General features: G+C 31.5%; 1 protein-coding gene across 1 annotated transcript; it reads right to left on the bottom strand.

Moving 5' to 3' along the window:
* Positions 1 to 5598: 5598 nt before the first annotated feature.
* On the bottom strand, positions 5599 to 8684 carry LOC116422299 (SWI/SNF-related matrix-associated actin-dependent regulator of chromatin subfamily A member 5-like). Its single transcript, XM_031958867.1, has 3 exons — positions 8467 to 8684; positions 6671 to 6826; positions 5599 to 6594 (listed from the first exon to the last, which is right to left on the bottom strand). Exons 1-3 carry the CDS (start codon positions 8602 to 8604, stop codon positions 6448 to 6450), a joined length of 441 nt encoding a protein of 146 aa, XP_031814727.1. The 5' UTR covers positions 8605 to 8684; the 3' UTR covers positions 5599 to 6447.
* Positions 8685 to 10826: the final 2142 nt, after the last annotated feature.

Here is a 10826-nt window from a genome sequence, read left to right as displayed (position 1 = left end):
GGATTTAATAGAAATGGCTGCTGATTAAAGGGTATGTGTTACTTTTGTAATTTTTTTTGAGTAGTAATTTCATTATTTTCTGAAGGGTTGGAGTTGTTAAGGGGCTTACTAAATAATGTTTTAATATTCTAGTTTTTCTCATATTTTCTGTAATATTTGGCTGTTATTTTTCTTGTTTTTAAATTTGAGAGATGTGTGTGTGGTGGCTTTAAAGTGTTCTAGCTTGCTTTTTTACAAGTATATGGATGGAGTATTTTTCTTTTGTATGAGTTAGAAATGATGGCTTTTTTGCTTGGAAAGCTGTTTTGCATTTACTTGCTTATTGCAGAGAAATGTTTTGAATTTTGGTAAATTTTGGAGTTACTTTTGCTTTTTAGAAATGAGGTTTTTATTGTGAACTTTAAATGTAAAATGATTTTCTTTCTGGATTTTGTTTGTATTAATTTTTGTTTTGTGTTAAAGTTGTAATTTTAATACAATTGGGGCTTATTTGTTTGGTTTACCATGGTTCTGTTTTTGACATAATTTTTTCTATGCAGATTTGGTAAGTATTTTATGTTTTTTTACTTTGCTTAGTAAGATGGTTTTTGTTTGGTGAAATTTGCTTATATTTTATTTTGGATATGGTGTTGGTGTATGGGTTGGAGTCTTACTTTTCATATTTGCTTTTACTTTCTAGTAGTTTTTGGGGAATAGTAGTTTTATTCTGTGTTAGGTTTTTTGTTTGGCTTTTACTTTATTGGTTTTTTGCTTGTTTATATGGATATGCATTTTTTGTTTTATTTGATTTATATTTGGCTAAATTTATTTTATAACACTTTTAAGTAAAATTTTAATAAAGATACTTGTAGCATATATTTTCTATGTAGGGATAAATATTTAAATTTTTAAAAATATACTTTTTTTCTTTTTATTTTTATGCTTTCTTTCTTTGATTTTTTTTGATGAAATTTGTATAAGTATGGTTTTATCAAAATATTTAAATGTCTTTTTTATTAAATGTTGATTTTTACTAAAGATACGTTTATTTTTCTTGATGGTTGATTTCATGAAGTCTAAGTTTTTGCTTTTCTGAAATATTATATTCCAGGTATTTAAATTAGAAGTTGCGGACCCTGCTTTTCTGTGTAATTCTGATTGTGTTTTATATTCGAATTGTTTCTTTCTGACTACTTGCAGTATTTTCTACTTGATCTGATGATTCTGGAATTTAGCTACAATATTCTTTGGAGTTTATATTTGGGGTTTCTTTCAAGAGGTGACTGGTGAATTATTTCAATGGCCATTTTACCATCTAGTTTTGGGATAACAGGGCAGTTTTCTTTGATGATTTCTTGAAAGTTGTGGTCTAGCCTCTCTTTTTTTTCATCATGGTTTACAGGTAGTTCCATAATTCCTAAAATGTCTCTCCTGGATCTATTTTCCAGGTCACTTGTTTTTTCCATGAAGTATGTTACACTTTTCTTCTCTTTATTCATTTTTAAAAATTTTGTTTGACTGATTCTTTTTTTTTTAATTTTATTATTATAGTAACATTTTATTGACAGAATCCATGCCTGGGTAATTTCTTTTACAACATTATCCCTTGCACTCACTTCTGTTCTGATTTTTCCCTCCCACCTCCATCCTAGAACATCCTAGATGGCAAGCAGCCCTATATATGTTGAATATGTCCTAGTATATCCTAGATAATGTATGTGTGCAGATCCAAACAGCTTTCTTTGTTGCACAGGAGAATTGGATTCAGAAGGTAAATAACTGGGGATAAGAAAAAACAAAAATGAAAATAATTTATATCTATTTTTGCAGTGTTTTTTTCGTTGGTGTAGCGTTTGGTCCATCATTGATCAACTGAAACTGAATTAGGTCTCTTTGTCAAAGAACCACTTCCATCGGATTACATCTTCACACAGTATCGTTAAGCTGATATATATAATGATTCTTGGTTCTTCTTTACTCTACTTAGCATCAGTTCATGTAATTCTTCCAAGCCCTCTCTTATTCATCCTTGCTGGTCATTTCTTTCAGAATAACAATATTCTATGACATATACTACAATTTACCTGCAACCATTCTACAAATTGATGGGCATCCACTAGTTTCAGCTTCTAACCACTACAAACAGGGCTGCCACAAACATTTTGGGTACATATTGGTCCTTTCTCTCTTAGTATCTCTCAGTATGTTTCAGTAGAAACACTGCTAGATGAAAGGTATGCACAATTTGATAACCCTGCATACCCAGATTGCTTCAGAATGGTTGGATTTGCTCACAGCTCACCAACAATGTATCAGTGTCCCAGTTTTCCTGCATCCTCTAAATAATCATTATTTTTTCCTGTCATCTTAGCCAAACTGACAGGTGTGTAGTGGTATCTTAGAGTTGTCTTAATTTGTATTTCTCTGATTAATAATGATTTGAAATACTTTCATATGAGTGTGGGTTAATTTCAATTTCATCATCTGAAAATTGTCTGTTCATCTCTTTGACCATTTATCAATTGAGAATGGTTTGTTTTATAAATTAGAGTCAGTTTCTATATATTTTGGAAATGAGGCTTTATTTAGAACTTTTAACTGTGAAGAGTTTCTCAGTTTGTTGCTGCCTTTCTAATCTTGTTAATATTAGTTTTGTTTGTACAGAAGCTTTTTAATTTGATGTAATCAAAATTTTCATTTTGTCAATAATAATGGTTCTAGTTCAAGCCTTTAGTCACAAATTTCTTCTTCTACAAGTCTGAGAGATAAAACTATTCTATGTTCAATTTGTTTATAATTGTTTCTTATGTTTAAATTATGGGAGCTATTTTTGATTCTTATTTTGTATATGGTGTTAAGTGGGTCTATGCCTACTTCTGCCATACTAATTTCAGTTATCCTAGTAGTTTTTGTCATAATGAATTTCTTATTCTAAAAGTGAGGATTTTTAAGTTTGTCAAATACTAAAATTGCTATAGTTGATTATTCTGTTCTGTGAACTTAACTCTGTTCTACTGATCCATTAAGCTACTTAAATCAATACTAAATGGTTTTGGTGGGATTGCTGCTTATAATATAGTTTTAGCTTCAGTACAGCTAGCTACCTTCATTTGATATTTTTTCATTAATTTTTGAGACTTTGGACTTTTATTATTCTATATGAATTTTGTTGTTATTTTTTCTAGATTAAAATATTTTTCTTGGAAGTCTGATTATATAGCATTAAATAAATAGATTGGTTTAGGAGTATTGTCATTTTATTATATTTTGCCGACCTATCTTAGAGAATGATATTTTTCAAATTGTTTAAGTCTGACTTATTTGTGTGGAAAGTTTTTTGTAATTAGTTTATAATTTTGACTTTCTTTGGTAGATAGATTCTAAATATTTTATGCTGTCGACAGTTATTCTAATGTGGCTTTTTGTATTCTCTTTTTGCTAAGGATTTGTTGGTGATGTATAAAATGCTGAGGATTTATGGGATTTATTTTATAACTGCAACTTTGCTAAAGTTATGGATATTTTGCTAGCTTTTCTTAGAATTTAGGTTTCTAAGTATACTATCATATCATCTGCAAGAGTGATAGTTTGGTTTCACTGCCTATTCTGATTCCTTTTAATCTCTTTTCTTTTCTCACTCTTAATAAGCTGAGGCTAGTGTTTCTAATATTGAATAATAATGGTGATAGCGGGCAACCTCGCTTCACTCAGATCTTACTGGGAAAGATTCCTGTTTTTCCTAATTGTATATGATGCTTACTGATGGTTTTAAATATATGCTCCTGACTATTTTAAGAAAAAGTCCATTTATTCCTATACTCTCAAGTGTTTTTTATTAGGAATGGATGTTGATTTTATCAAATGCTTTTTCTGCGTCTATTGAGATGATCATATGGTTTTTGTTAGTTTGCTTATTGATATAGTCAATTATTAATAGTTTTCTAATATTGAACCAGCCCTGCATTCTGGTATAAATCCTACTTGATCATAGTGTATTATCTTGAGATGATTTTCTGTAATCTTTTTGCTAATATTTTATTTAAAATTTTAGCATCGATATTCATTAGAGCGATTGGTCTATAATTTTCTTTCTCTGTTTTCAACCTACTTGGTTTAGGTATCAGTATCATGTCTCTGTTGTAAAAGGAATTTGGTAGAACTCCTTCAGTCCCTATTTTTTCAAATAGTTTATATAGCATTGGGGTTAATTGTTCTTTAAATGTTTGGTAGAATTCACATGTAAATCCATCTGGTCCTGGATTTTTCAGGGAGTTGGTTAATAGCTTGTTCCATTTCTTTTCAAAGATGGGACTGTTTAGATGTATTTACTTGTCTCCTCTGTTAATCTCAGCAAGCTAAGTATTTTGAAGGTATTCTTCCATTTCATTTAAGTTGTCGAATTTATTGCCATAAAGTTACAAAGTAATTCTAATTATTACCTAATTTCCTTCATTATGGTGAGTTCTCCTTTTCATTTTTAAGACTAATAATTTGATTTTCCTTTCCTTTTTTTAATTAGATTTATTAAGGTTTGTCTATTTTGTTATTTTTTCATAGAACCAACTTTGTGTTTTATTAATTAATTCAATAGTTATTTTACTTCAATTTTATTGATCTCTCCTTTATTTTTAGAATTTCAAGTTTATGTTTGACTGGGTTTTTTTAATTTATTCCTTTCTAGCATTTTTAGTTGTAAGCCCAATTCGTTGACTCTTTCTTTCTACTTATGAAGTAAGCCTAGAGAAGGAAATTTCCTTATTACTGCTTTGGTTTGCATCCCACATTTTGATATGATGTCCATTATTATTATTTTCTTGGGTGAAGTTATTAATTATGTCTATGATTTGCTGTTTATCCAATCATTCTTTAGTATGAGATTATTTATTTGATTATTTTTTGATCTACTTCTTCCTCTGGCTTTTGTTGAGTGTAATTTTATTGCATTGTGGTCTGAAGGATGCATTTATATTTCTGCTCTTACTGCATTTGAGTTTGAGGTTTTATGTCCTAATATATGGTCTATATTTTTTGCATAGTTCCATGAACTGCTGAAAAAAAAGTACTCCTTTCTGTTCCATTTCATTTTCCAGAGGTCTATCGTATCTAACTTTTCTAGTATTCTCTGTCTGTCCTTAGAAGATATCTAACCATCTCCAACACAATCAGTTACAGAAGGAAGATTGAAACAGTATATCCTAATCAAAGGGCAGCATGAAACAGCCTGAAATTTGCATAAGTAAGTCAACTAGTCAAATAGGACTAAAGTTCTGATGACTCAAGAAAAACAAAAATCTAAAAGTAAGAATTAAATAAACTTTTAAAAGAACAATTAGCAGCAACAGATTTGTGCACTGAAATCAGTGTTCCTTCCAACACTTAAGACTAAAGCCCATTCATGCCCTCTTATCCCATGTGAATCTTGCCTTTGTTCCCTTAAAGATCCTCTCAAATGTTGAAATGCTTCCCTCAAGGACTTTTTACATTCAATGGTACCAGAAGTAGATGGAATTAATGAAAACACACTGAAGGCAAAAATATTCAACTCTTATTTTGCTTGTCTTCTAGACAAGACATGACAGAACAAAACAACTACTGGGGAATCGAGACCTAAACCAGTAGGGATTTTGTAGCTAAAGTCACCTAGTACCCAAGTCATTATACCTAGATATACTATCATCGTCAGGTACTAAAAGAAAAGATGGATTACCACATGACTGCACAAAGGCAAATGTCCCAATTTTCAGAAAGGGGAAGGAAAAAATATACATAATGTAGGCCACCAAGTTTGAATTCTGAGCCCTAACAAAATTCTAGAATTCATCTAGCTCATACAGATAGAACTGGGTTAGTTTTGGGTGCCAAATTAAAAAAAAAAAGTTCTAGAGCATCCAAAGAAAGGCAAGCAAGATTGTTGGCATTAAGATGAAGCTTAATATGAGAATCTACCAAAAGAGAGATACTGGGCTTGAAAATCTTTACAGAAGATGACATTAGCTGTCTTCAAGAACTGAAAGTGTTGTGAAGTGGAAGAGATTTCTCTTACTTGGTCCCAAAATAACAATGCCCACAAGTTGCAAAAAAAAGCAAATAAGAGTTTCCTGCAAGCTTCCTACTTGTGACTGCTATACAAAAGAAGAAAGGAATATTTCCTCCTAATCGATGGGTTTTTAACAAGTTGACATGTAGTCAAAGCGTCAGGTATGGTCTGGATTAAAGGACACAGAGGTACCTTCTGACTCGTCTAATCAAAATTTTTATGGGTCCAATATGGACCTCTTTTTGTGTTGGTAGAAACCCTCTGCAGATAGGCAACTCCTATATCTTTTAATCTTAAAAGAATTGCCTGGAATACCCAGAGTGCTTTGCTTGTGATCTCAGTGTCAGAGGAAGAGTCTGAACCCAAACTTTCCTCACATAAGATTAGTCCTCGAACCAGACAATGCTGCCTCTCCTACCAAAATTTAATTACTAAAAAAAACTTACATCTGCTGAGTTAAAAACATCTGGCAACAAAAAGTTGAGAAGCGCCCAGAGTTCGTGTAAGTTATTCTGAAGAGGTGTTCCTGTTAGGAGTAGTCGATTTGTAGTCTTGAATTCTCTTACAATTTCTGACAACTAGAAAAAGAAAATTATTATTGTGGATGATCATAAAAAATCTTCAGTGTAACAAATAATTTTCTAAAGACCTTACCTTGGATTTTTCATTTTTGATTCTGTGAGCTTCATCAATGACTAAGTATCTCCAATTAAATTTTTTAAAAACAGACTTCTCTTTAATGAGCATCTCATATGATGTTACACATACATCCCACTCTCCTGGTAATAATACATCTCTGACAAAGGCAGCCTATGAAGCAAGAGAAATGAAAATTAAAACAATATATTTATAGTTCTCCATTATTGTAGTTTCTAAAACAAAGTTTGGGTGCTGCTTCAGTAACACAAGAGAATTATCTAGGTCCTATGCCTGTCACTTTGGTATCTTTATGAATCTTTTGGGATTCTCATTCCACTTACTTCCAAGATGATTCCTCCTAAGAAATTTCTCCTATTCCTTAAAAAGTACTACAACAATCCCCAAGCATGGTTGTGAAGGATTCCATGTACTTGAGAAAAAGTAAATTTGTAGATTTTAATTTTATAATTTATATTTCCATTTTTTCCCCCAGTTTTAGAATTAAGACGTCTAAAATATAAAGAAAAAAACAACTTTTAAGGGCCTTACCACAGTATCAGAAATATAATGGAGGGCCTTGAAATTTAGGAAAGAGAAGAATCTCAAATGTAATTAAGTGGAATGGATAAATGAGTGTTACTTTCTACTCTTCCTTGTAAAATGGCGAACTGCTACTCTTTTCCCTTAACCCTTTGCATGCTCATTCCATTCAACAGAAACACCTGCTAAAAATGAAGCTATATTTTCAAAGGAAAAAAAAAAATTGTTGGGATGGATGAGATTTAGAACAAAACTTTCTCTTGATTTTCTTCTCCAAATCAGAGCAATAAACAAAAGAGAAAAAAAAGGAAAAACTAAACTGTCTTTAAATACACAAAAGAAAAAGTTTTTGGAATAAATAGTTAAAAGATTATAATGTATTTATTTACTAAGAAGGAAATGATAGATAATGTGTACACAGATACATAGACAGGTTTTCCAACATAAAAATTCCAAGTTGAACATGAACTGTATTTTTAAGCAATGTGCACCAGAAAAGAGGTCCTAGGACCAGGGAAGAAACCATGGATTAAGTACTTGTAAAGGACCTCAGGTAAAAATCATTAAGAACGGCTCTTATTTAATAGATGAGGAAACTAGAATTACACCAAAATTACATAACCTGCCAAGGGTCTTTTAAGTATCTAAGAAAGGATTCAAATCCAGATCTTCCGGTGACTATGTCCAGCATGCTAATTACTATGACACACTGCTATAATTAAATGACTTTCTCAGAGTCAAACCTCTTAGTGAGCGAAGCAAAATCGAGGCCAGCCAGCAGCCTATCCATTAGACCATATTCTCAATTACAGAGTATAAAACAGAGTCATTAGAATGACCCTTAAATTAAATCCTTAGATAAATAAAGCTGATAGATCTTTATCTTCTGAAGAAGGGAAAAATTATTTGGGAAGAAAACTTCAACAGCCATAGTGAAGGTTGAGATGTTGTGAAGAAATACAGACATCAGGCAATAAGTCTTGATCATCTGAACTTCTCTCGTAAACAGATGGGGAAGAAGACTGCATTACATTATACAAGTTTTCAGTGACTGTTCATGCTCACTTCTGGCATGATGCTAATGCCTTCCCTATACACTTACTACCCAAGCTCCATAATTTTCAACACTTTTCCAGAGCTGCACTATTTGTTTTAAAGCCCACTAATACATAAACGCTCTTTGATTAAAAGTTTGGGAATTTTTTCTCTTAGAAGCAGAATTAAGACAGTTACTTGGTTAACAAAAATTCAATACAATACTTGATACTTACTCTTTGTTCTTTATCACCTATCAAACAAACTGATCTAAGCGTTGGTACCCATCTCTTGAATTCATTCATCCAGTTATGTAAAGTAGACTTTGGAACCAATACCATATGAGGGCCAGGAATATTTCTATAGTGTTTCATATATCCAAGAAGAGAAATTGTTTGCAGTGTCTTTCCCAAGCCCTGAAAACATCCAAGATTAAAGACAAAACATCTAAAACCATCAATAATATTACTTTTTCTTTAATTTGTTTAGGGGGGATGAGGCAATTGGGGTTAAGTGACTTGCCTAGGGTTACACAGCTAGGCAATATTAAGTGTCTGAGTCCGGATTTGAACTCAGGTCCTCCTGACTCCAGGGCCGGTGCTCTATTCACTGTGCCATCTAGCTGCCCCCATCAATAATACTACTTACTAGTACATACCTGATCATCTAGAACCCTGGATTCCTCTCTGATGCCTCATAAATGAAATGTACTTACAATAACTTACAAGCTATAGAGATAATGAAGAAAAGTGAAACTCTTATCAACTTTATTCTTTGTTGGTTAAGTATAATCATTTGGTTTAGAAAAGAAAGATTAGGTCATCCTGCCATCTGGGGGAGGGAGGTAAGAGGTGAAAAATTGGAACAAGAGGTTTGGCAATTGTTAATGCTGTAAAATTACCTATGTATATATCATGTAAATAAAAGGCTATTAAATAAAAATAAAAAAAAAAGATTAAAGGGTAATCTAGTAACTATTCATATAATTCATTCTTATGTTTTCTTTTCTCCTTAGAAAAAAATAACTGATATTTGATTGCATCTCCCTAGAATTCACCAAGTTCCTCAAACCTAAAACTAAATATTAAGCTAAATTTATTTATACCAAATACATCCCGATATTCAGCAATCAAAAACTAGTTAGTCCCAGGCTTTGACTACCACACAATTATGACTTCCTAGTGAAGTAATTCCTAATAAAAATTTAATCATAAACCTGAGATGAATTTAGCTCCCAAAAGAATCATTAAACTGTGGCTCACAGTATCAACCACTTAGTTTAAATTAAGCAATCATTCCAATTATCAAAGGTCTCAAGGCAAGTTTTTGGTTTTGTTTGTTTGTTTGTTTGTTTTTTTAGGCAAGTCAAACAATTCTTTTTGTAACCATATAGTTAAGACCAAGTCAAAATTGAAATGACAAATAAAGAACATCAGGAAGGAATGGGCAAAAAGGGAAGTCATGAAATAAAATACGTTTATATCCAATGAAAAATGTTTTCCTTCACATGTACTACTGAGCTATTTGATAGATGTCTATCAAATTACTGCAATTTTTCCACTCCCTTGTCTAGTTATTTCCTATAATCAGAAACTTACATTTTTAAATAAATTTTAATAAGAGGTACATTAAGTGGATATGGAAAAATGCAAAGATAAATAACTCTAAATCAAAGTTGGTCATTTTTTTTGTTTCTTCTAAAAGCCTCAAGTAGTCACTTACAATAGCCAAAATGTCAATAGTATTAACTCCCCCCCCAAAAAAAACAAAATTGCATCCTTAATTTTAAAGGAAATTTAAAGAGTAGTCATTTTATAATTAGCACATACTTACAGAAACCAAAATTTCTAATATTAAGTATATGTAATTAAGATTTAAAAACAGCTTTTCTACACCTTGCTGTAAAACCTGGAACATCATCTTTTGAATCCTAGGGTAAAAATACATAATACCACAATACCCCAAAACCCACAAGTATGGCTAATTCCTTAGTCTAGCACATTATTTGTCCAGTCTATCTTATTCCTACGTCTTCAAATTCTGCAGACGTTCCTGTACCTCTCACAATCAGATACCTATTTGGAGCTGGCCCTTCCAAAATTTTAAGTTAATAATAGGTTATGTAATTCAATGTAACAAAGCTAAACACTAACAATTTTTCTTAAAAGTACATGTAATAACATTATTGATCATGATAATCTGACCATAATAACGTCCATTTAAAAAATGCACATGTATTTGAGACAACATTGGTATATCTCAAAAATGCTTTCCTTACTATGTGATTGGCTTAAGAGAAGAATTGCAAAGTGTTTTAAAAACAAAGTTGGCACTCTACTGATAAAGCCAGGATTAGATAAATCATCATTCATAACTAACAAATTAAATAAGCTACATTCTAGCTTTGTCTATAATAGGTAAGAAATAATACAAATTCAGCATCAAAATATCCTAAGTTTCTGGAAAACAAAAAATTGCTTCCCATATGAATTTCCTTAAAAAATAAAAATTATTATCAAATAAACTGCTTCACAGTTGGCTTATGCAATACAGAGCTTATGCAATTTAAATACATTCAGTTTTGAACCAGACTGCA

Source organism: Sarcophilus harrisii, chromosome 3, assembly GCF_902635505.1.
Source record: "Sarcophilus harrisii chromosome 3, mSarHar1.11, whole genome shotgun sequence".
Taxonomy (NCBI): Eukaryota; Metazoa; Chordata; class Mammalia; order Dasyuromorphia; family Dasyuridae; genus Sarcophilus; species Sarcophilus harrisii.
Note: the sequence above shows the minus strand (reverse complement) of the source record. Positions and strands in the feature narration are given on the sequence as shown.

What these genes read in the sequence shown, in the direction of transcription:
- LOC116422299 (XM_031958867.1), bottom strand. Translation starts at nt 8,604, where the DNA reads ATGAAACACTATAGAAATATTCCTGGCCCTCATATGGTATTGGTTCCA. An exon ending in TAGGTGATAAAGAACAAAGA is followed by an intron (nt 6,827 to 8,466) that starts GTAAGTATCAAG and finishes CTTGCTTCATAG; the next exon opens with GCTGCCTTTGTCAGAGATGT. An exon ending in TCAAAAATGAAAAATCCAAG is followed by an intron (nt 6,595 to 6,670) that starts GTAAGGTCTTTA and finishes TTCTTTTTCTAG; the next exon opens with TTGTCAGAAATTGTAAGAGA.